The sequence below is a fragment of the Pseudorasbora parva genome, chromosome 5 (genome assembly GCF_024679245.1).
Source record: "Pseudorasbora parva isolate DD20220531a chromosome 5, ASM2467924v1, whole genome shotgun sequence".
Lineage (NCBI taxonomy): Eukaryota > Metazoa > Chordata > Actinopteri > Cypriniformes > Gobionidae > Pseudorasbora > Pseudorasbora parva.
This window is the reverse complement of record NC_090176.1, coordinates 22,934,299-22,960,846: the sequence shown is the minus strand read 5'-3', so window position 1 is coordinate 22,960,846 and position 26,548 is coordinate 22,934,299. Positions and strand designations below refer to the sequence as shown.

General features: G+C 38.3%; 1 protein-coding gene across 13 annotated transcripts in view; it reads left to right on the top strand.

Annotated features, from left to right (window-relative positions):
* Window positions 1–25,895, top strand: part of abi2a (abl-interactor 2a) — a 68,259-nt gene extending 42,364 nt beyond the window's left edge. Inside the window, exons 2-13 of one of the 13 annotated variants that reach the window (XM_067443524.1) lie at window positions 1,666–1,833; window positions 4,561–4,737; window positions 4,903–4,920; window positions 8,374–8,471; window positions 9,597–9,746; window positions 16,853–16,974; window positions 18,350–18,571; window positions 19,668–19,826; window positions 20,726–20,812; window positions 21,262–21,435; window positions 21,936–21,978; window positions 23,686–23,848. In XM_067443524.1, coding sequence (XP_067299625.1) covers window positions 1,666–1,833; window positions 4,561–4,737; window positions 4,903–4,920; window positions 8,374–8,471; window positions 9,597–9,746; window positions 16,853–16,974; window positions 18,350–18,571; window positions 19,668–19,826; window positions 20,726–20,812; window positions 21,262–21,435; window positions 21,936–21,978; window positions 23,686–23,701 — 1,434 coding nt within the window. In that variant the 3' untranslated portion in view covers window positions 23,702–23,848. Of the gene's footprint in view, window positions 1–1,665; window positions 1,834–4,560; window positions 4,738–4,902; window positions 4,921–8,373; window positions 8,472–9,596; window positions 9,747–16,852; window positions 16,975–18,349; window positions 18,572–19,667; window positions 19,827–20,725; window positions 20,813–21,261; window positions 21,436–21,935; window positions 21,979–23,685 lie in introns of all 13 variants that reach the window. The other 12 variants (XM_067443520.1, XM_067443519.1, XM_067443527.1 and 9 more) reach the window with 12 other exon arrangements.
* Window positions 25,896–26,548: the final 653 nt, after the last annotated feature.

Below are 26,548 nucleotides of genomic sequence, written 5' to 3'. Positions count from 1 at the left end.
CTCTGCAGCTTGATGTCACAGAAGAACTGCTTAGATCCTGACATTCCATACCAGGGGCTTCGCTAGACACTTTTTACTGGGGCATGAGTCCCAGTAACATACCACTGTGCCCCAGTGAAATATTACTGATAAATCCTTGTCTGACGATGGAGATTACTGTATACTGTCTGATATATGATAGTTTAATACAGACATTTTTCCTAATCATTTTTCAGCAGTTATCTCGTGCGTTTTTTTTCTGTCTGCTGCTTATAATTAGAACTAGCATTGCAAAATTCGTAAATTGGTATTTGATGTAATTTTTCAAATGGTTTGCAAAAAAGCTCAGAATTTTTTTTATGCCGGATGAGGTAGAAATAAAACCACTGTAAAAAATGCAACTTGCAGAACCATTTGTCAGCAATGAAACGGCTCTTTATTGTGCTTACAGTTCATGAATTACTTTTTCTTTTGTGTTTTTTTTTAATCATCCATGTAATATTGCTCACCAGATCCTAATTGGATTCTGATTTGGCTTCATTGAACACCAGTTCAGTAAAGAATATCTTCGATGCAATGGCAGTTTTTATTTGACAGGTTTTTGGACAACTATATGTTGTGACCAGTGTTGGGTGTAATTAGTTACTAAGTAATTAGTTACTGTAATTGAATTACTTTTCCCTTGGAAAAAGTAAAGTAAGGGATTACTTTTATTTTTTCAGTAATTTACAGTTACTTCTGATGTAATGAACTAAATACTAAATATAATTATACATAATTTAATAGTGGACTTAACATCAACATTTAAAGTATATCTTTAAAATGTGTGTTTTTATGCATCCTTCTCACATTTGTAATACTTTGGTCTGTTAATAAGAGTAATTTGTAGTTTTATATTATGTATTTGAATGAATTAAGAGCCGTTTCATGTCTAACCTTGAATTGCTTAACTTGAGGCTGATATAGGATTTAGAAAGAAATTAAAAAGTAATTCGTAATAAGTAATTAAATACTTTTTGGAGAGAGTAAATGGCAAATGGTAAATGGACTGCATTTATATAGCGCTTTTAACAGACCCTATGGCCATCCAAAGCGCTTTACATTTTTGCCTCACATTCACTAATCCATACACCGACGGCGATGTCAGCCATGTAAGGCGCCATCCAGCTCGTCGGCAGCAGCTGGGGTTAGGTGTCATGCTCATGGACACCTCGACACTTGGTCAGGTGGAACCGGGGATCGAACCACCAACCTTTCGGTTTGTAGACAACCTACATGAACCACTGAGCCACTGCCGCACCAAGAGTAATTTGTACAGTAATTTAATTACACTACTGAAGATGTAATTGATAACTAGTAACTAATTACTTTTTTAGTGTAACTTACCCAACACTGGTTGTGACCAGCTCTTGCCATTTGTTCATTGTTCAAAAGAAAAGCTTCAGCAAAAGCTCAGTTGAAGATAATCCCCAGGAATGGAGTCATGCTATGCTAAAGTATTTAGTGAAAGTCACAGATCCACTGAAGTAAGATGTTCAGAGATTCTTCAGATAAAGACTGCATTTAATGGAACAATGTATATTCTTTTAACCAGCACAAATAATTCAATGGCACAGTTTGATGCAGTTTTAATGGCTGAACAAATTTAATGGCACACTGACTGTTACTCTTTTCTGTCTCCGTCAGTCTCCAGACAAGCATGTCGCTCTAGAGGAAACCAAGAACTACACCACTCAGTCTTTGGCCAGCGTAGCGTACCTGATCAACACGCTCGCCAACAATGTGCTCCAAATGCTCGACATTCAAGCGTCCCAGCTGCGCCGCATGGAATCCTCCATCAACCACATCTCTCAGGTAACCTAACAGCACGCCACACCCCTACTTACAGTCTCACACTCTGTGATTGGTTGCTTTACATGTCAATCAGACGTCTTGGGCAGTCCTTGGCCAATGAAAGCTGGTAAATCTGCTTAATGTAGTGCAAATCACACCTGTTAAACATAGTAAAATCATTGTAATAGGGCTTATTGCTTTACTAAAAAATAATGCTTTCATGAATGGCCACACATTTAATGTACAGTTAATAACGATTGTCTTGCGTCTGTTTGTAATTGTATCAAATATTTGGTTGGCTGAACAGATAGCACCCGTGTCCAGTCAGTTTTCGGTCGATCTCATTGATTCTGTAATTAAACATCATCCCACAGAGTCACAGTCTGTACAGAGCTGTAATTCAGTGTAACTGCAGGCCTGTAGTGTGACTGCTGTAGTGCTTTATGCCTACCAAAGATACAAGCGAATGTTAGTGTTACTCTCACACACACTCATTTACAGTGAGGACAATAAGTATTTGAACACCCTGCTATTTTGCAAGTTCTCCCACTTAGAAATCATGGAGGGGTCTGAAATTGTCATCGTAGGTGCATGTCCACTGTGAGAGACATAATCTAAAAAAAAATCAGAAATCACACTGTGATTTTTAAAAAAAAAAACTATTTATTTATATGATACAACTGCACATAAATATTTGAACACCTGTCTATCAGCTAGAATTCTGACCCTCAAAGACCTGTTAGTGTGCCTTTATAATGTCCACCTCCACTCCATTTATTATCCTAAATTAGATGCACCTGTTTGAGGTCGCCCTGTGGCGTCACATCTGTACTGTTACGTTACCCAAGCTCTGAGTTTGAACCAATTGCTATCGGCTGATAATTGCTTATAAAGACTCGAATGGCAATCTTTCAATTTCCCAATCTCATGCTGATGATGCAAAAAAGATGTGCGCCTGCTGTGAGATGTCTCAATCGTCGTGGGTAAAATAATTATAATGCTGAAGGTGAGGTACATTCATACTTAAATCTTTATTAAATAACTTGTGACAAATCAGTAATTTGAAAACTTTGTGAGAATAGCAATTTTACAAACAGCAAGAGCGAGTCAGCGCCCTCTTTCTAGCGTCACATCATATCTGCACTATAAGCAAGCTGCGCGCTGCACAGGTGATTTAATTGTAACTTGGGGAGTGTCACAGATAAAGCTGCCTCACTCAAAGCTTGTGAGTGCCAAATTGAGTTGTTTTCATGCCTCATGGCCAAATACACACAAGTACTTTCCCCATTTTTTTTTAACTGTCACCGGTAGCATAAAATGCAACGAAGATTTAAAAAAAAAAAAGTCAACATATTTTATTAACAGACCTATTAATCTACATGAAAAATAAAATGATGCTGCCGCCATCTTTTTCAAGTCATTTTTACCTCCATGAATTTTGGCTTTAAATCTCAGGTGAAAATTGCCATTTTGAAAAATAGTGGGTTACTCCATAAATATACATTCATGACATTTTAATATTTTGGCTTTCTTCTTCATTTATGTATTTCTTTCACCAGAAAATTTTTAGCCGGGGACCTCTGGTTGAGTTGACACACAATGCCCCTTAAAGCACTGTTTATTTGTGCTACTGATTATTTGTTCTTTTTTATTATTAACTGTTAAACTTTTTTTGAGTAAATTCAGTGTTTGAAATCATGCTTATGCTATGTGTAAGCTATTGTGCAACAAACATGCTTTGTAAAAACAAATGCATTGTGTTATCAAACATTTAGGTGAGAGTTTTTTAGGTGGTTTTTATTTTAGAAAAATGTCTAAAAATGCCACTTAAAGGGGGAATTCCCTGTGATTTTCCAAAATGAAATTGAGGCTCTGAATGAATGTCTGTTAAATCCTATTCAGAGCATCCCTATATGATGCCCTACATGATTGTACATGATGGGGTGTTTTGGGGGGGTTAAAATCATGATCATACTTATGGGGGTGGAAATCAACCCATAGAAAACACAACTTGAAGGTAGCCCGATTCTGTCGGAAAACTTGTCAACACTTCTTCTGACCATAGTTGGCTAACACAGTGCTTTTGGAAATGCATCCCAGGTCAACAGCAGCTGTCTAAGAGGACATTTGTTCATTTCTCATGGATGATTTCGCTCTTCCACATTTCATTCTTTCTTTATTTGTCTCATTTCTCTGATCGGTCTTCTCTCCGCTGCCCTCATCTGTGGACTCAGCTGCTGCTCTGGACTCGAGCCCTATTTACCATATCACTGTCACTTAATTCTGAAAATCATTTAGCTGAGTTTGAGATGCCAGCAGCAGAGGCTTATCCCCCCTCTGTTTTTCATCTTATTTTTTTATTTAACAGCTGTCAACAGCATGGGCTCTAAAGCGATTAAACGCAGCGCCACAACATCTAATGCTGCTATTCTCGTGAAGTGCTTTTGACATGATCCTCTCCCAAATTGCCGTGTGAAATGAAACAGAACTGCACCGACAGGGATTTACATACTGTGTGTTTTTTGCGACCTTCTTCCACAAATAAGAAGTTTAAAAATGCCATCCATTTTCCTTAAGTTGTTTCTTCCTCCAATACAGAAATTAAATTCTTGCCACTGTAGCTTTAAGACTTCTGTATATGATTGGCATATGCATGTGAATACGTTTCTGAATGGCCCAATATAGTTTTAAGTCCATCTCAAATTTCTTCAAACTTTTTTTCTTTGTTCTTCTAATTGTCCAATTTAGACGGTGGACATCCATAAAGAAAAGGTGGCGAGGCGGGAGATCGGCATCCTCACCACCAATAAGAACAACTCCCGGACACATAAAATCATTGCTCCAGCCAATCCTGAGAGGCCGGTGCGGTACATTCGGAAACCTATCGACTACAGCGCACTGGATGATATTGGTCATGGTGTGAAGGTAGGACACAAGCTCACCAGCCTGGAGGAATGATTTTTCTGACTAACATGTTTTTTTTTAACTAACAAATGCCAAAATCTGACATGGGTTTTCTTTGTGTTTGATGTCACTAACCTCTCTGTGCTTCCTCTCACCTCTGTTCTCTGCTTCGCTCTTGGTTTTAAGTGGTTGCTTAAATTCAAGGTAAGGGCTGGTTTTACAGCTGTCCTACGATCAGGTGAAGTGAATGGAGAAGGAATACGGTTTGATTCCTTAGTTCATACTTGATACAGACTGAGAATCCTAACATTCTGTATTTGATTCGTTTTAGGTATTAAGCCTTATAATGTTAATGCTGATTTGGAGTGTCTGTAATCCTTTTTATGTAATACAGCGATGATAAATCAAGGAGTAAATAATATTTGAGTTTCCTTTTACCAGTTTTGCAGGCCCAAAATTGAACAACAATTTGGCAATCATCCCTGTTTCTTCTTTCATCCTTATCATGTCACATTTGCATTTTATAATAGGGCTGTGAAACTTTGGATAGGCAGCGAATCGATTCAATTCACAATTCATAGATTTTCGATTCAAGAGCGATTTTTGTCAATTCAGAACAATTTGATTTGTGACGATTCAAATTCTATACGATTCGATTAGGGCTGTGCAATATATCGACATTATCGAAATATAAGAAACTGAATGCGTGTCAATAGGATCTGTGCATTAGGTTTTAAAGTGACAGCCTGCTAATATTGTAAACATGCCGCTATCTATCAAACAACAAGAGAAAATCACTCAAGTGCTCTTGGCTGAATAACTTTGTAGCTTCATTATGTATCATTACATATTTAATTAATGTGGAAGCTACTGTTTTTAGTTCTTACTTAAAATAACCATAAATATTGTGTAAAATAATTCAGGAGTCTTTGTTTACCTGGATATTCTTGATGTTAAGTTTTAGGTTGATATAACTGTATATTACCAAGTCAAGCAAAGAGTTTCTGGTATTTAAATATTTGCAATCAATTTTTTTGTTTGTTTGTGTTTTGTTAATTGATGTTAAAATTATATTGTCAGATTTATGACATACATTTCTGCTAAAACACTGCTGGTCACTTTCTTTTCCCAGAAAAAAAAAGTGAAACACATAAATTGTATCATTCTCAGTTTTTAAATAATTTTTAAAAATATAATTTAAATCGATCGTATCGCATTATTTAACAAGGTATTTTATATCGCATTTTTCATTTTTCTTCAATATCGCACAGCCCTAGATTCGATTATGCATTTTTTTAAATATACACAGCGGAACACATGAACACATGTAGTTCATGTTATGGAATACATTAACTAATGTTAACTAATGAAACCTTATTGTAAAGTTGTTACCAAAAAAAAAACTAAACACTTTTGTACATTGTTAATGTAAGTTCATATGATTATTTTACTATTTATGATTATGACACACTTTACTTTAATAGCCTATATAAAATGGCATTTGTAGACATTTACATGAGCCAAAAATAAAAAAACTTTAAAAGTATTGATAATTAATGCTAACTATTGTGTATGATGGTGTTAATGGCAACACAATCTTATTTAAGTGTTCCAGGCATTAAACATGCAATGCTTCAATAGAGAGACCAGAATATCATGCACTTTTCCAGCTAATCCTAAACTAACTTTTCTTCACAGAATAGAATGAAAATCCCTCTTTGTTCTCTTTATACAGAACATTCTGAAAGCGCCTCTGATTGATAGATAAACCACACGCTCTTATTTCATTTCAGTGTTGGTAATGTTGTCCTTACTTTTAGGCCTGTTGCGATAGTCAATAAATCAATTAATCGCACAATAAAAAAAGAGGTCTAATTTTTCCGTCTGCAAAAAAATTCCATTTGCATGCTTGTTTGTTTTCCTCGTCTTCGCTGACTGCGCCTCGTCTTTTTGGGGAGGTTTGTTTGTACTCGACATGCAGACGAGCATAAAAGATATGTCATGCTCCGCTAGAGCCGCCTGGAACTCATGGCTCTTCGGTTGCGGAGCCGCACGCAAAGTTACAAAATTAGACATGTGCACAGCCCAGCGAAATGCGGTCTCGCATCGAGTATAAACAAGACTTAACAATTTCCTCAGTGTCCTCATTGCTCTCCATTGGTTTCCTATTGCTTAAATTGCCCGCACTCCCTCTCGTTATGTCACTCCCGGTTTAGCGTTTTTTTTAGATGCTGAAGTAAAATTATCTACCAAAAATGCGTCCAGAAGCCTTATTAATGTGTTTATAACTATTTTAAATCCTACATTAATTTTCTATACATTGACTCACTGGGTCCTTTAAGCTGCAATATGCTGTTTAAAGCTACACTGAAGTTGGCAGTTTGATAAATGCAAGTTAATTCTTCAGTTCAATCTTTGTGCGCTAAAAAGGCACATACGTTCCTGTAGAGATAGGAGTACATATACTCCTTTTTTTGCCGAATAAATCAATGTCTTCTCTCTAACTCTATCAAAATCTCGCCTAGCTTTCCATAGAGATGGTCAAGTCAAGTTCAGTTTGTACATGATTACATGATTACATTATGCATTGTTAACGTTTAAAAGAAAAAAAACAACGACAAGAACCGTACAGAACTGAAAAACGTGACCCTAAAACCGATACGAGTTAAACCGTGGGTTTTGTGAACCGTGCCACCCCTAATATGCACCTAAAACAAAATCATCCATTGCAGTTTTTATCCATTTTATTTATTGTTTTTGGTATTTATTCAAGTGTATTTTTTGTCAACAGACTGAGAGTCCATTGCTTTTAGTGTTTTTGGTTGTTTTGTTCATTTATTGTGGATATTTAAAATGTTTTTTTTTTCCGTTTTCAGTGTAAAATAGTCTTTAGAAATAAATGTTTATTGATCTTTGAAAAGGTGTGCCTGCATTATGACATTATCATTATTTTAGATTAATTTTTAGATTTATCGCAATTTTTTTTCTTGGCCAATTTATCCAGCAAAATGTATTGTGACATCTAGTTACTTTAGCAGTTTCCTTAGTATTAAGTTAAATTTCATGTATCATTCATCAGAACTGTGCGTATGCATTTTAGACACTTCAGTGTTTTATATTATATATAAATGAGCTACGGGCAGAGCGCGAGCGCAGTCCAGTGAAGGCGGTAAAGAGCGCAGCGCTTGGCTGTGAAGGAGAGCTGTGAGGTGCGCGGATGATGCAGCACAACGTCGCTATTAATTCACGCATGAAGTAGATATTATCAAATGTTTATTTTAAAGCACTGAATCGTTGAGTCACGATTCATTCGATCCATAGCATTTTAAATCAGCAAGTATCAGCCGAAATTAACGATTTACGATTCCAAATGCATGTTTCAAGATCTTTGCATATGCATCGAGAAAACAAGTGAATTGGTACACCACTATTTTATAATTGTTGCATGTAGCTCAGAAGTTGTTGTGTGTGTCTGATTGTTCTGTTTGTTTAGGCATTTCTTAGTTTTCTCTAAAAACGAAATGAGAAACCTGTATCTATCTCTTTCTCTCTGTAGCTCTTTTTTACAGCTGTACTATGCCTTTTTCTCCTCTACTGTGAAAATGAGATGTTATTGTTCACAGCTAAAGGCTGTTTATGATGTTGATTTTGTCATAGGTCAACACTCAGAACATGAAGATGGGCAGCCTTCTTCGCACCACACCTCCCACACAGAAACCACCCAGCCCGCCGATGCCAGGCAAAGGCACCATAGGGTATGTATACAGACCGTGTAGCTCTAGGGGTCATGACTGAAAGAATCGGCCACTGAGAATTTGGTGGTGAATCAGTCATTGAAGAATTTGTTCATTATAATTTATCCTCAGATCTCTGATGTCCTTTCATCTGATCAGATCATTTAGTGTTTTTAAAGTGATTTTTTTCTAGAGCAACATCAGTGAGCCTTTCATTTCCTATTAAAAGCCTGTTTTTCAGTGTAGGTCACACACAGCATGATATGACGTGTCTCTTGTTGAGTTGTGTGGGTCATGTCTTTTGTTTTGTCCTCGGGGAGAATTCTGCCTCAGCCCCACAGATGACATTATCCTTCACATATCCCTTGTTTACTTTTATGCCAGTGTAGAGCCTGATTTATATTGGGGTCAGAAAAAAAGCTGTTAAATGTGCTTTGGCATCTAAAATTGAGATCAGATAAGCTTAATCTTTGAAGTGTGCCAGAGCTTGATATTTATGAGCACTGAGGACAAAGGGTGTGTCTTGCCCTGTTTTCTGAACAGTAGCTGTGCAGATTGGCGCTCTTTTGGCTTCCTGTGTTGCCCCATGATGGCTGGTCATTGCAGGCCAGATTGTGCACTGCTTAATGGACAGGTCTGCAACATAACACAACTAAAGCTCATTTCCACATTAAATGCGTTGAGTGTGTATGCAGTAATGATAAATTGTAAATCTGTACACATTTGTGTCAGTGAGGATCATAAATAAGGATTAAAAAAAGACAATTAAGCACATTTCATAGTGTTTTATTGGATGGTGTGGGGAAGTTATTTGTTGTACTTCAATTTATGCTGATTAAAAAATAGAGTAATTAGTTTATTGCAGTACAGTAAAAAAAAGGATATATTACCGTTCTGGAAATATTCTGATTTATGATTACACAACAGTTACACTGAAACACCTGCACACATAACGGTAATTGGAATCTAGTGGTGAAATTACTTTTATCATGCAAAAAGGCACATTTTATTTACATATACAGTATACATATGGTGTATGTATACATTTTTGTCTGCTGTTCCTTTACCATCTTATACACTCCTGAACTAAATCTTAAGACCAGAGGAAACATTACAGTTATTTCACACTGCTTTCCCTCTTGACAGGAGACACTCCCCCTACAGAACACTTGAGCCAGTGCGGCCTCCCGTGGTGCCCAATGACTATGTCCCAAGCCCCACACGCACTATGGTGCCCATCCTGCAGCAGAGTCCTGTACGCACGGCGTCTGTTAATCAGAGGAACCGCACTTACAGGTACCATTACCAACATCCTCTTCTCTCTGTCGAAGCAGATCTCATCCCTTGCACCACTCTACTGACTTAGAGACTTTTGTTTTGCAGCTAAAGTGACTGTATGTACATGGATTTATTAGCTAACAGCGATAGTTGGTTTTTCTGCAAAGCATTCACACAGACATTGCTTCTCCCCAGCACTTCTAAAACAAGCATCGCTGATTGTCTGCACAATTGCATAATCTGAAACCTTGGCAACCAGTTGCGAGTGACGTTAGCAGTGCTCACATAAATGCATCATCAGTCATGGAGGATAAAGACGCCTGAAGATGCTCTCAAATGACTGCGGAGCCTCTGTTTCTTTGAGATGTCTGCCATCTTAAACTTTCCATTCCTCGTTTTATTTTTCTTGAGATCAAGTCCAGTACATAGCAAAACAAGTGCAAGATATTTCTCTCTCGGTCTTTCCTTTGAAGCTCCGACCTTTCCTTCTGTGTCTGAAATTATGTAACCGCTCTCACTTGTTCTCTTTTGATCTCTGTGCCGTCTGCAAGGATGCCTGAAAAATCTTTTGATTTTTTTTTTGTAGTTGAATTTATGTATTTGGCTGACCCTTTTAGCCAAAGCATTTTTAGTGTTTTTTCTGGGAATCGAACCCCCTGACCTTGTTGTTTTTAGCCGCCCACATTTTTACTTGTAACATGGGCACCATTTAAAGGGGACCTATTAAGCAAAATTACTTTTATATGGTTTTTGAACATAATTGTGTCCGCAGAGGTTACACAACCTCTCTATTGTGGTAAAAATCCATCTACTCCATTTGTTATTTTCCCCATAAATCTGAAACTGTGTCTCAAAGTGAGGCTTTCAAGAATGTGCTGAAATGTGACGTCACACTGGAACAGGCTCCATCCACTACTAGCACAGAATCTGCCCTCTTAGCTTAGCACCTCCCCTGAGTGAGCTGTACACAGCCCACCATGTTTATGTCCTCGCAAGAGCATTTAACAGCAGCTTTTATATAAGAAATGTATTCTTATTGAAGCTACTAAAGTTATTCAATCAAGAGCAGTGAGTGATTTTTCAGTTTTTTTTTAATTTTTTATTCTTTGATTCATATTAACAGCATATATACTGTATATTATGCTGCTTTACATACACGTTTACATTTAATACACAGATCTAAAATACACATGCAATTTCTTTCCCCGCTGTTTACTCTCACAGACATTTTGACAAACTCTGCGTGTTTTCGGATGTGCACTTTAAGATGTTTTTGTAGATCTTTAATAAACTTTCACGACGACAAAGAACTGCAATTTCATGAGAGCGTGACCGTGATAGAGATTGTGATCAAAACCAAACAGATGTTTTGTTAATATTGGCAGAGTATCCGAGGCATGAGCTGTAAAGGCACAGCGTTATTCTAGATGGGGGACAGGAGACAGCAGCTCATTTGCATATCTTGAACACAAGATACATGCACAAAAACAACAAGTTTTTGCTTTCACTATTATCTGTGGGGTATTTTGAGCTGAAACTTCAGACACATTCTGGAACACAACTTTTTGTAAAAAGATGCATAATAGGTCCCCTTTAATACACTCCTAAGCATTTCTCAGGTTTTCGTCCTGAGCATTGGATGTATGCTAAAGTCCTCCCACATGCTTCAGATCACTGCCTCTTGTCACTCAGTGCAGCATCAGAAAAAGAGCATTTGGTGCTGTTTTTTCCCCAGCCCGCTCCCATCTGTCTGCGAATTAGAAATGTTATTGAACATCTTGGCAAAGACACGCAATGACCTTCCTAAAGTTCAAAGAGGCTGGTAATTTGAATCCTATACATTTGAATTAATTTTAATACAATACAAGTCTTTGATAAACCTTTAGAGTTCAGCCTTAATCTTGCAGACGCTACAGACAGTTGGAGTTGTCAGAGCCTTGGCATAATGGTAGCACACATGCTCTTGACACATTAGAGCTGTAGCACTTTCAAAGGAGGTTTTGAGTCCAGCTTATGTTGTGTACAAATCCCATTTCCCCTCATAATTATAAGGATGCACCAAAATTTGGGGATATCAAAAAAGTTTGGTCGACGCCAGCTATTTTCATTTTGGGCCAAAATGGTTTTGAAGGGCCAAAATCTGTGATTAGCACTCATCCAGTGCCATGATTTGACTGTTCAGCGTCTATTTCATGAACATAACATGGATAAGCTACAACAGTTAAACATGTTAGCTGTGTGGATATGGATATAAATATGCAGCGCGCATTGTGGGTGGTGTCGGGATGTTCGCTAACAGTATGCCAGGTATCTCAAGTTTCTTTTTTCCTCTAAGCCAGTGGTTTTTCAATCATGGTCCTGTGGATCCACCGCTTTTCCTTTATTTTTAACACCTAATTCAGATCATCAGCTCATTAGATGAGAGCTCAATGAACTTAACTATGAGTGTCAGATAAGGAAGGACAAATACTTTGTTACCTTACTTAAAGCTGCAGTCCATAGTTTTTCTTCTTTGTCGCCATCTCTGTTTGAAAACTGCAATTGCAGTTATTGGCGGAATTATCAACTTTACGTGAGTAGTGTCCCGGTCGCCACAGCGCAGAGTAATCAAATGTTTTGAGGAGAATGTGCAGGAGAAAGGCTGTCAGTCACCGTGCCGGTGTGGATACTGTCATTCACAATCACAGACTTTACTGTTTGAAAGTATGACCGACATAAGAATGTCATCTGAACAAGTAAGTAGCTAACATCCACTTTAGTTCTGACCAACTAAGGAGAAAAAAGCATTGCAATACGTGATATGATAAATGATCGTTAGATTAACCATTGCGATGATCTCTAACGATCGTTTATTATATCGCGTCAAACTGGAAATTATACTTTTTCAAATTGTTAATGTTATCAGGATTGCGTGACTACATTTAATGTGTATTAGGGTTACCTGTTTTAGCCTACAGTTTCCATTTCTGTGCAGTCTAATTTCTAATCGTCATATACCAACACATTAATGTGGAGAAGAGCTGAAGCTCCCTCTCATAGCAAGCACAAAATAACTGATGTTACCATAATGCACATAGCAAAATGAGAAAGGCACAACAAAGGAAAACTCCTTAACTGCATTAATTAAGCGAACAGGTGTGCTGCTGTTACATAGCCTAATTCAACCTTTGAAATGTCTTACCTGTCCAGCAGAAAAAAGCTGAAAAAACCCTTCAAAACATGGAGTTCACGCCACGTCCTTGTTTCCGCATCGCCCAGTTAAAGTCTCTTCTTTTACTCCAAAGTCCGAAAACTTGCATTTTACAACGGATGAATCTCCAGTTGTCACTGGTGACTGTCGTTTGAACCTTTTTGGATCCGCCATCAAATGAATACGTTTAATTCTATCAAGTGCTGTGAGAAAAGGCTATCTCCACTTCCAACATCCTCACATGCGATAGCCTGCTAACCGGGACTCCTTGTTTATGTGTACAGATTAGAGGATGGATACCCGACCCGAGCCCGACGGGTTCCGACGGTACCCGACGGGTCGGGCCGGGTTCGGACAGATATTTAGAAATGACGTTCGGGTTCGGGTCGGGCTCGGTCACGTTAGCGCGAAAAGGCATTGAACCTTTTAAATTTAAAACTGCTTATTATGCAAGTAGCCAATGGGCCTGTTTAACTTGATGCAATGGTTTGTTTTTGTGATTAAAATACATGCATTATATAACCCTAACATCTGTCTTCCTGCATGTGGAAATTTGTTTATGTCGCCGTGACAACAACTCGCAACACGTGCGTGCATATTGCCCGCGGCATCCTTGTCATTCCAGTGAGCGCAACTTCAGCGCTGCTGGCAGCAGGACAGCCTTGAAGCCATCCGCAGTTGATGCAATCCTTTTTCTGCATAAAACCTCGATTAGCCTAAACTTTGATGGATAGATTATGTAAATAGATCCCATGTTGCAGTTTAGGAACCACAGTTTGAGAAAATTGGTAAGATGACTTTCATTTCAATAAGCATTTAAATTGTGTTACGTTAATGTTTTGTTCTGTTAGCTTGGGCCATTTTTAGCAGACCTTTGTTCATTTAATTTTAGTTGACTGTTTGATTGGGCTCTGTGTAACGTTTGATGCCCCGTGTGCGCGCTGATGCGCTCGTCTGTAAACATTTCAGAATGCCTACCTTACAGTTGCTTAATAAAAGCGGGATTTCCACACAAACAAACGTGCGTGTCATTAGTATATGAGGGGAAAAAATAGATTTTAACTGTCGGGCTCGGGTCGGGCTCGGACATAAATATTTGAATGCCTGTCGGGCTCGGGTCGGGTTCGGTTACTGCTCTGTCGGACGCGGGTCGGGCTCGGACAGAAAAATGCAGCCCGATCCGCACTCTAGTACAGATGTGACGTAATGACGCAAACATATGTTTGAATTTCCCGGGGAAATCCACCAGTACCACTGGAATTAAAAATATAACAAGCTTACTGCTGTAAATCGAGCTACGGTAAGCCGATAGTTTTGAACACTGGCTGGTTTTGTACTTGCTCAAATTTATTTTGGATAATTTTGAACCCAAAAAAGTTACGGACTGCAGCTTTAAGTAGAAATTTTGGATATCTATACTTTACTGGAGTAATTATTATTCAGCTGACTTTTTACTTCTACTTTTTACTTTCCGGCTTGTTAAATGAGAAGAATGTTAGCAGTCTAGAGTCAGACCATTTACATTTCATTCCGGCTTGTTTTCATTCGGTCCTGTCATAAAAAACAATCAAAAAAACCAATCCAGATAAACCGCGTCATCCGGAGAGAGTGAATTTGATTGAGGTTGGATGAGAAGTATAAACATATACCATTCCGAGTGGGTACAACAATTTTCTTGTCCGTTGCCTCACAGATTCCTGCAGCTAAGCTAGGATGTACATTTACATTCCAATAAAGTTCATTGATATGCCTCTGAAGTTTGAATTTTTGCACCATTACAATACTTATAGGCAACTCGTCATATCTTCCACTACATAAAAAACATGTTAATGCTCAGTAGTACACATATATAGTCCTTTAATATATTTGCATTGTACTAAAATGTATTTATTTTCAATATATGTGTGTAACCAAGGGCGACCCCTTTCTTGACCATAAAAAACAAAACACTGAGTTTCATAAAAATAACTTATTTTATTAATACAAAAATAAGTATAACAAATGGAAATTTAAATCAACACAAAAAGAATACTGTACATAAGTTATCCCCCCCCCCCCAGTTCAAAGATGTCAATGACCAGCCAATCTTTCATAAACCCCAGCACAATCCCTGCTTGAATCACACAATTCAAAATGAAATCAAACAAATTACATAAGTGTCCCCAAAATCATAATAAACAAAAGAAACTGCAAAAAACCCATATACTCCAAAACAGAAAAACGTACACTCATAAGTCATGTAAATGAATTAATGTGTTCTCAAAGCATCAATATGGTAACAAGGGTATGAAGGTTGGCTGGCAACATGAGGCTGGGAAATAGTTAACAAATGAAAACAAAACAAACAAAGACGAAAAGAAAAAAAGCACCTCGCTAGCCAGTCCAATTCATCACAACCATAAGTTCACACTGCGCTAGAGGCATACAGTGTGCACATACAGGGACTGGCTAGCTGAGAAAAAATAAAACAAACACAGGAGGAACAGCGATCAATTAAACCTGCCACACGACCACAAACTCCGAACTGACGTCCACGATCACACGAGAACGGCCGTGACCAACGGCATGCAGACCCACACTCCTTCCATCTGCAGTTCACTGTTCACAAGACCATGTCCGCGCACACACTCATGTTTGTATCTGCTCACCCAGACCACGTCTAGTGCATCCCAAAAAAATTGAATATAGCATTAGTCATTATGGCTTTTAGAAAAATGTTTGGGGTGCGGTAGTGCACAATAGGCCCCTGCATGGCCTGTGGCCTAAGCTTTTGTCCTTTATTAAAAAAAAATCCTTGCATTACTTTTACTTTTATACTTTAAGTAGTTTTGAAAGTAGTACACTTTTACTTGAGTAAAAAGCTTGAGTTGATGCTTCAACTTCTACAGAAGTATTTTTAAATCATAGTATCTGTACTTATCTATCTATACATATCTATACATAGTAATCTATACTGGGTAAACCCAGCCTGATCTGCTGGTGATTTGATTTCGCTCTGCAGCTCAGTCTGGAAACATGTACATTAATTCCTACTGCTTCTGTTACACTTTTGCGGGAACCAATCATAGACTGGCTTATGCTATTGGTGGTTTCAACACGATGACCGATAGAGAAGCGATTGTCGTTGCCCGTTGATCACGCCTCTTTTGGTCTGATTGGTTGAAGGATTATCCAATTGCATAGTCATTCAAATAATGCCAGTTGCTTGATAAGAGAGAAAGCGGGTCCCCAGGACCAGGATGGAAAACCACTGCCCTAAGCATTAAACAAACTTTGCTCATCTGGACCTTAAGAAACAGGGTTTTAAGAGGATCAAAGGTTGGAGAAGGTCGACATGCGTCAGCAGAGAAAAGTCTGTCGTTTCACCGGAAGATCAAGTCATGAAATTTTAATAAATTATGAGGCCACCCCCCACCCATTTCCATTTTAATGCCAACTTTAACAAAATAATTATCACTGGTAGCTCTAAAGACAAAAGTTTTGTTTCTTTTCTTCAGCATATCTGCATGGCATTGCTGTGCATCTCTTTCGCTTTTCATCTCTCTTACAAAAAAGCATCTCACTCAAAGACCTTAATCTCATTAGGGATTGATAGACTGTTTAAGTAGTTATACGTTTCAGTATGAGCTCAGGCTAGTGAGTGTCTAGCTCTAGACACAAAGTCTGTGCTGTTGCTTCTCTGTTCATTCGGTTTTACAAATGCTGCCATCTCATGCTCTTTATGTCATAGACACTGAACCAGCCCCTGCTGCTGTGTTGCTAAGTGTGTTTTTCTCATGTATGAGCTGTTGGTCTGTGTGTGTGTGTGTATGTGTCTTTTTAAGTACCTGCTGGTGTGTGTGTATTTGAGCGGTTGCATGACATGAGGTTCGTGTGAGTAGGTATAACATGAGACGTATGTACACGTGGTGTGTAATCTGTAGCATGTGTTCAGCAGTGGGAGCAGTGGTGGCAGTCATCCCAGCAGCCGCAGCAGCAGTCGTGAAAACAGCGGGAGCGGCAGTGTGGGTGTTCCCATCGCTGTGCCCACACCCTCTCCACCCAGCGCCTTCCCAGGTGATTATCTTCATCTCCTCCCTGACTTCACAGACAGCACACTTAACAACAGATATACCTCACACGTTCTCTGGCTGCACTCATTTCTTTTTTGATCTTTAATGTTAAGTTCTTGTTTGAGAAGTGTGATATGATCTTGCTAGACGTTTTTTTGTGGAATACAAAAGGAGTTTAGTTATATTTCCCCTGAAAAACATTCTAAACCTAGTGTGTACAGGCAATAACTAATGAATATTATGTGCAGTTCTTGTCACCAATGTGTCAACTGATAGATGATTACATGTATTTTGAATTGAATTTGTTTTCAATGGCTCAGTCAGTATTATCAGTGAATGGTTTAAATATTGGTCTCATCAGAAAACTTGTATATTTAGACGATTTAGAATATAGCATGTTGGCAGAATAACATATAATGGACTACTTTTATGTTACTTTTAGATCTTTTTTCATTTAATATTCACTTGCATGTATGGGTGACATGAGGTTGAATTCTGAATTGGTGAATTTCAGCAATACCTCAATTTTTATTGTATTTCCCTTTAAATTACTAAAACAATTAATTGTTTTGAATGAGACTTCAGTGTTGTTCAATCTTGCTCTTGAAGGGCCACTTTAGCTTCAACACACGCGTCTGGACGTTTCTAGTGATCCCGAAGACCTTGGCTGCATTCCAGTACCTTTTTATTTTGCCCTTCACTCATTAACTTTTCTTCTCGTTCACTCGGATGTGTGCCATTGCAAGTGCCCACAACTGGCGGAACCTTTGCAATGGGCTAAACTCCAATGTCCTAAGCCCCCGATCACTTGGAATCCACTATGGAGTTAATTGTTTTCTTTTCCCCTTACAAAATTATTTAATGCAACATTATATATGAATATAGGTGTGTTTGGGTTGTTTAAAATATTTAATTTTTTTAAATATATATCAGAGTTGTTTTTGGTGGGGTATAAACGCGATAGGCAGTGACATCACAGTCATGTTGTATTGTGTTATATGAAGCTGCCTGAAGTGTACATAAAAAGTAGACTCGCTGCCTCAGAATCGAGGGAGTGAGGGTTGGTCCATATTAACTTCACAAAGTGAAACGTACTACAAAAGGCGGTAGGGATGCCCCGAGGGGAAATTTGCAAGTGCGTGTCTAAAAGTAGAGTGAAAAGCAGCCCAGGATTAACTTGTTCAAGTGTTTAATTTGCGCTAAAGCTAAAATGTTGGCCCTTAAAGAGCAGTATTGAACACCAGATATACAGTCTTTATAAAAGCACCCATATAATCAGCTCTCTGAGACTACACATGCTCCATATTACGTCCCTTTAAGCGAAATGCAAAAGCATTTCTCATTTGGTTTCCTTCCTCTCTCCTCGTTTTACCCTCAAGCTGCTAGTGCCAGCACACCCTCAGCTCCAACTAACTCCACTCAGCCTTCTATCACTTCCTTTAATTTACCTCCCACACAACCCTCAGTCAACCCCACCTCTGTCCCTGAATCTCTCGACTGCACTGAGAGCTCTCTGACCCCAGAGAAAGGCTCTCCTACCTCCCAGCCACCCCTCACTACAACTGCACCTAGTGCAACATCCAACACCGACCCCGGGACAGGTGAGTCTGCCACTGTCCGAATCATCTCCAGTCCATCAGTCACACCTTCTACCCTCGTGTCATTCCACACCTGCTGAGACATCATGCTATTCTGTGGTGATTTTTTGGTCTTTGTGTCATCCCTTGTATTTTCTCACAAGTCTCTCACGCTGTTTTTCATTGTTTGTTCCAACATAGTACTTTTGAGTCATCAACAAAAGTACCAATGCGACTATTTACAACAGTTCTTTAATCCGTGTTAAAAATCTGGAAACTCCATTGTGATGAGAGTTTAATTAACCCTTGTTGGTTTCCATGCAATTTGCCAAAAATGGTAGTAAGGAACATAAAAAAACAAAACAACAGAACAGATTTCAGTTGAGTCTAACATTTTTTTTTTCCCACAGTTTTCATGCATTTCATATTTTAGTGTTGGTGAAACTACAATAAATGTTTAGTTTTTTTTTAACCTTGCTCTCAATGGAGAGCATTGGATTTGACCCCTAACCAAATTTGTACAGCATTTCCAAAATATATATAAATAATGGTTGTCTATAAACAATATATTAAGTATATATATAATGACATCTTTCCTTGTGAAACTATACTGCAAAAGGTCTTTCACCCCAACCAATTGAATCTAATTGTGGTCCAAATTAAAAATATCTCCTGGTTTCACAAATGGCTTAGATTAAGCCAGGATTAGGACCTAGTTTGATGTGTATGTAAAAACATCCTTTCAAAGAAAGATGGTGTGCATCTTCAATCAAAATGGTATTGCCATTTTAAAATGTCAGTGCAAATTACTTTCAATTAAAATAGCTCAAACATGTATTTTAGTCTGGGACTAGGTTTAAGCCTTGCCTGTAAAACCAGGCTAGTGTGAACAACCTTCTTACTCCAGATAAGTTTAGATCATGACCTTCATGCTTGCTTTCAGACCATTGATCCATTTTTATCTTTATGGAAAAATGCTTCTAAATGGTCTGACTCTAGACTGCTAACATTCTTCTCATTTATTTTTTAACTCTTTTAAGGAATAAAGGTGATGCTTTTCAGAATTTTTTCAGTCTGCAGTCATTCTTTTTTGTCTCATGACTGTGTGTTATTCGTGTAGGTGTTCCTCAGTTCTACAGCATGAACAGGCCCGTCCCCAGACAGATCACGCCCACAGTGGGAGGTTCGCTGCCGTATCGCCGGCCACCCTCAATCATGGGTCAGACCTCCATGCCCTCCAGCCAGCAGAACGGAGGGCCTTATTACAATCAAAACCAAGGTACCGCTCTCACATTCATACCTCATGTCCCAGAAAGGATGTCTAAACACACATTTCGTTTTATGTTCTGATTATTTGTCAAAAGCAATTAAATTTGTTCTTAGAGATTATGAATACCTCATAGCTCCCCTGCCGACCACCCAGTGTTTTGAACTGGTTTTGGGACAGTAGCTGATGCGTTACATGGGGAAAAAATCAGCTTTGGTTACAGAAGTGCAGGCCAAGATTCACTGCATTTATAGTACTTTTAAATGTTAAACAGGTTGTGCTCAAATAAAATGAACTAAGCATTGTGATGCAGCACACTTCACAGTATCATCATGCAACATTCAGATGGACAAATAGTCAATTGCAGATAAGTTGAATTAGTTTATTATAAGCTTGCATTTGCTCTAGGCAGCATTAGCCTAAATTGCTTACATGTGACATGCAACAAAAAATCTAAAAGTATTCCAAATATGCTGGAAAGTATGTTGAAAGTAGCCTACATTTACCTTTTGAGGCATGCCATCACAAGCACCTGTAAGAGTTGAGGGAGGTGCAATGGGCGAAAGAGGTTGTTTGCAAGGTTGTTTAAAAATATGCTTTGTATAATTCTGCTAGGTGGCACTAGTGGCGCTGAAACATGCTTGACCTTTAATGATACACTACTGTTAACATGTTAGAGTGGTACTTTAATGTATAAATGGGTTAGTCTTTGAACCTCTCTAGTTGGCGTAGATTCACCCTTCATCTTTTCTACTATGAGGTAACCACTTCCTGTTTGTCAGACAGTGTTTGCACACTAAACTAACTGCCTACTGTCTTCTGTTTTTCCCTTTCACGTGCACTTTCTTTATCTTGGTTCATTGTTCACACACTCCTCCCCTCCTCTGCTTTTTTGTGGTCTTGTGGACTAGCCTCAGTGGCCCCCACTCCCCCCTCCATACTGCAGATCACACCCCAGCTTCCACTGACGGGTTTTGTGGCTCGCGTACAGGAAACCAGTAAGTGGCTTTGAGCTTCTCTAATGAGACCCCCAGCATTCAGAGACAGACATGCACACATTCAGCTCAAAGCAGCTTGTCAAGAAGTGCAAGACATGCTGGTGAAAGCATGGAAATATACCTATAATGCCTTTCAATTAAATAAAAATGTACTTTTTATTAATCAAATTGACATTTCCTACAAAAAGCCCTTAAGCTGACATTACAACTGACAACTTTGTGGCAAATGAGTAAATCACTGAATAAAGGTGCATTCATGTGCGTATGCATCCGTCTATCTAAGAATATTAGGAGTGTAAATTTTTCCCCCATTTCTTTTTCACAATTAACCATTCAAACATCCAAGTCATAATTGACTTCTTGCTCACTCTGCATGGATCCATGAGCTTGCATGGCCTTCCCATCTGGAGTTATGTGTTTCTCCTGTTCACTTCTCTACTCTGTCTCAGTTTCAGATGCGCCTCCCCCACCTCCCCCTTCAGAAGAGCCGGTGTTTGAGGAGACACCAAATCCGGCTTCTCCTCCTGAAGACTGTGAGGAAGAAGAGTCTTCTGTGGTGGAGTACAGTGACCCTTACGCTGAAGAAGATCCACCCTGGGCTCCACAAACTTACCTGGAGAAAGGTACACTGAAAATATTTTGAAGATGCTGGTTAACTTAAGCTCACAATATTTTTGAGATATGGCTAAAAGCAGTTCACAGTGATGTTCATCAGAACATTTTAATGTGCTCAGTCAAACTTTATATTAGGCTGTAATCTAATTATACATGTAATTACAGAAATTGTATATAGCTGTAATTACATCCATATATTTGTTTTAAATGTAAGTACAAAATATGTGCATTATAATAAATGATTCATTTAAATGTTAGTACATAGTATTTAAAGACACATCATAAAGTTGGGACCATGTGCTTAGTGACATCATTGCCATGATTTGTAAAAGGCCAGTTTTTTCAGCTTAAACCAGGTGTTAACTGGGACTGAGTATTATCTTATTCACGAATGAAAGCTTCATCAAATTATCCCAAAAAAGATATAATAAAAACACTAGTGTTCATTTGGTTAATGAAATCTATGATGAAAAAAGCTTGTTGACAAACCTTTTTTTTCATGACTAAGACTGCGGAAGAAGCGTGGATGATCTGAAAACACCAAAAAACGAGTAAGCTGGAGTTCAGCGACCTCCATTTGAGATATTCTGTCATACAGCCAGTCTGTGTTTCTTCACAAGCCACTTGTGCTGTTTGCTGCGACTAAATCTGCGATCAAACCTTTGCAATGTTGAACTGTAATAAATCCAAACATGGATTGCTCGACTATATTTGCGATTGTTTGCAAAATAACTGCACCTCTCTGTTAGGGTTGTTAACCGATCAAAGTTGTCGGTTTAAAAAAAAAAAGCGATCTCTAAATTAGGCTATTATAGACAGTGGTCTAAACGCTACTACAATTAGCCATCTCATTTAAAAATCTTTTTGTGTGAAGTGAACATATCTCTCGCACTCAATTTTTCATAACTCGCCTGTTTGTACTTAATAAACCAATAAAAACATTTGGCACAAGGTCACAGCGTTTGGGTTTGCGCGCTCACAAGGTTTTGGCAAAAAGTAAACAGGCTAAAACTCGAGGTTAGAGTCAGGGCAGACGACAGTATGAAGCATGCATTTCGCATAAGATGGGCTTACTTTTGGAAATATATTACATCTACATTTCAGTGGTAACACATAAGGTGTTGATCGTCTTTATTATTGTTAGCACTACCTCGAACTAAAGCGGGGTCTTCGGAGCTGTCATTTTCTTAAATGAGCCACGGCAATGTTTCAAATGAGCTTCTTACGCTAGACAAATGCCTTTATTTTCAACGCGATCACCTTGTACTAAGGAGCCATTGTCCTCCGATTACAAACTAGCTCCTCGGCGCCATGTTTGCGGGACTCGTGTTTCGCGCTGTGGGGATTTTAAAAAAAGTGACGTGAGTGAAAGGGAGGCGGCGGCACCAGGACAGTGTGTGTGTGTGAGAGAGAGAGAGAGAGCGGGAGCGCAGCTCGCGGCTGTTATTTCAAATAGCGCAGCATATTTTAAACTAATCGGTTAACCAGTTTCAACCGGCTAATGAGGCTTGGTGGTCGGTCAAGAAAATGTTTAGTTTCTGCCATCCCTTCTCTGTGTGACAAAATAAAGTCTGTTGTTTTAATAGAAAAACATTTAACTAGTTTTAATATTTGAGATGTTTCTTATTTGACTAGTTTTCATAATGTAGACGGTGTGTTAATTTACATGACAAATAGCCTATAATAAATCAGAAAACTAAATGAGTAAAATTAACTGTGCGTATGGGTTGACATTCTCTTGATTTGTGCTTGTAGGTGAAAGTGTGATTTAAAATTAGATCTGAAATGACCACAATCGATGTGATTCTATAACTTTGAGCAGTTAAACAGAATGATCAATTTACGCATTACGCAGCATGCTGAAAATGTGACGTTTTGATTGACTAAAGCAGAGGTCTTCAACCCTGCTCCTGGGGACCCACTGTCCTTAAAAGTTTATTTCCAACATGCTTCAGCACACCTGCCTGTGTGTTTTCAAGAATTGATCCTAAAGGGCTTTCAGATTAGGGTTAGCGCTGAACTCTGCAGGACAGTGGACCCCAAGGAGACCTTTGGACTAAAGTTAGCCTGAAATGGTGATATTTACTTGACTAAACCGAAACAGGACACGGTTGACCTAAATATGAAAACTTAAAAACTGATCAAATGAACACAAACACACAAGTGGTGGGAATGTGTAGAACTGTGAATGATGAGAACTCAGATTTCTACATGGGTCATTGCTAACCTGCCAGTCTCTCTGTTTTTCATGCTTTCAGTGGTGGCGATCTATGACTACGCGCAAGACAAGGAAGATGAATTGTCTTTCCAGGAGGGGGCCATCATCTATGTCATTAAAAAAAATGATGATGGCTGGTACGAAGGCGTGATGAGCGGCACTACGGGACTCTTCCCTGGAAACTACGTTGAGTCCATCATGCACTACACGGAGTGAGCGTGTCCTCTGTCTCTCCTCCACCCCTCAATGCCCACCAGCGCTAATCTTACACTGCAGAAGAGTGCATGTGTGCATACAAACCATGCTAATAACAGGCCGTGTTCAGAGATGAGTGGTGCGACTGAAAAGAGGAAGCTGAACATCCAGATGTTACAGACCAGACTTTTGCACCAAGGACTGAGAAAACTATTAGATGAAGTTATATTAATAAAAGCCAATAACATGTTTACTTTTACCTTGAATGAAGGATAAGTTGTTTGAAGTTGAGGATATGCATAAGCTAGATTTGGAGTGGGTACATTTGTTGTCTGTTTTTTCCAAATTGCTTAACCTTGCCTATTCCACAGCATTGCAGTGTTTTGGAAGGCAGCACTGGGGCTGACTGATGTCTCTGAAACAGATTTTTTTTTTTTTTTTGAACGGCCTAAGGTGGGTTCCTGGTGTGTTTTACAGCAAGGTCACGTTCAAAAAGGGAATTATTTACAATCTTATTGCATTTTGAGGAAAAAGTGTGGAACTGACACTGAATATTGAGAAGTTGCTTTGTATTTATTTCATGTTGTGACAGTTTGTTATTTTTAATTTGTCTCTGTAAAGTTGATTGTTTTAATAGTTTGAGTTATATCAAGAGAATCTGTATTAGCCCATTTCTTTAAATATTTGTGAGACCAAAGTATAATTCATGGTGTCTTTGCAGTGTCTGACTCATTTGCACAAAGGTCTCACCTTTACCTTTTTTTTATCATTAAATATATTTCATACATGTATAGATCCAGTTTGTTGTTTATCCTTCTTCCCCCTTATGAGAATCAGTCAGCCCCAACACACATGCAGTACTAGACATATCTAATAACCTCATGAACTTCAGCGCTTTTTTTGTTTTACATTTAAATATTGTGTAGTGATGCTAACTAATTGGTTATTATTTAAGTGTATGTAGTGCATCATAGACTGCATGCTTAGTAAAAAATAAAACATTTACATTTAACTTTTCTTTTTATTTACAAGGTTCCTACAATAATGGAAAATCTGAAATATCAGGACATTTTAAAGTTGTGATTTCTAGTCCGGAATTTTTTTTGGCAAAATATGAAGGGAAAAAAAGTGTCACGTGAAATTAAATATTTCACCAGCTAAAAAATAAAGACACATTCTGGTTGAGGGACAGTTTGAGTTCACCCTCAATTTGTTCCAAACCTGTATGAGTTCTTTTAAACATATAGAACATGAGATATTTTGAAGAATGTCAGTAACCAAACAGTTGATGGGCCCCATAAACTTCCATAGTATGGAAGTCAACATTCTTCAAAATAGCTCATTTTGTGTGTGACAGAAGAAAAACTCATACAGGTTTGGAACATAATGAGGGAGAGTAAATTACAGATTTTTCATTTTTGGGTTAACTATCCCTTAACGTCTATTTATTTAAGTGTACGCTCCAACCACAATATGTTAGTATCTTATATCCAAAAAATGTGGGAACCCTGTACTTAATTAGTTCTTCATTCTGCTTTTGTTCTTGATCCCTCTTATACCCAGTTTAAGAATTTTATATTACATGGACAATGTCCAAACATTACAGTATTTATCTGGGTGCTCTATAATTGTTTATGCTAAATATATTGTCATGTTGTAATGTTATTGAAATGTGTATAAGCTACTATTTGACAATCACTGATCTTTTTTCCCCCTCCAGCTACTAAAAACTTTCCATTTTGCTTAAAATAATTAACTTCATTGTTAACTCCATCACAAATCGGAATCTGAATCGTAAAGAACAGACGGAAGTTCTGTAGCGCCAGGTGAGCGAATCCTTCACTCTACCCTACAGTAATACCTGGCAAAAAGTGACGTACAGAGGGTTTCGTTTACCTCTGTCTGAAAGCACATCACTGAAAACCATAGAGAGAGATGAAAAATATTTCTATTTTAACATAGTGATTTTTGTAATCGATTAAAGCCTGTTAACTGGTTATTCTTGTGTGCCAATATATGTATATAATTAAATAAAAGTATGGACATCAGTATTTACATGTGTGACGATAAAATGAAATGTGTAAAATCATTAAACGTGAACATTTTCTTCTCATAAGTAGTAATGTTAATGTAAATTGTCCATGTTTATGCATTAGAGACCGCCATGTGTAGATACAAAAGTGAATTGTGTTGACCATAAGCTTTTTGTTTTTGACTTCTTGCCATTCTGTGTATTGATGGATGTGTGTTAATGGGAGTTTATAGTGAAATGTCATCTCAGATGGAGTTGAGCTCAGTGTTTGGGATACACGCCCATGTTCTTTTTCAGACTTACGTAACTTGGCAGTGAGCAGGGGTCCAGATGGCTTGAGATGTACGTAAGATTGCTGGAGGTTTGCACAGTCAGACGCCCACAGGCTGTTAGCTGCAGAGACGGAGAAGAGCAGTTATTCTGCTGTAACGCTTCAACCACAATATCTTTAACATATTTAGGCTACATCTATGCATTCACTCAGCGTTATATCATTATTAGGATTTTTTTATTTTGCTGTAAGGATACTATAGAATATCCTTGCAGCAAAAATTGCAACCACATAAAAAAGAGAGCAAGATATCAAATGAGCAGCATTGTTTATCCGCAGTTTGGGGAGAAAAATCGTATTTATAATCTTATACAAAAATCAGTATACAGTGCATCCGAAAAGTAT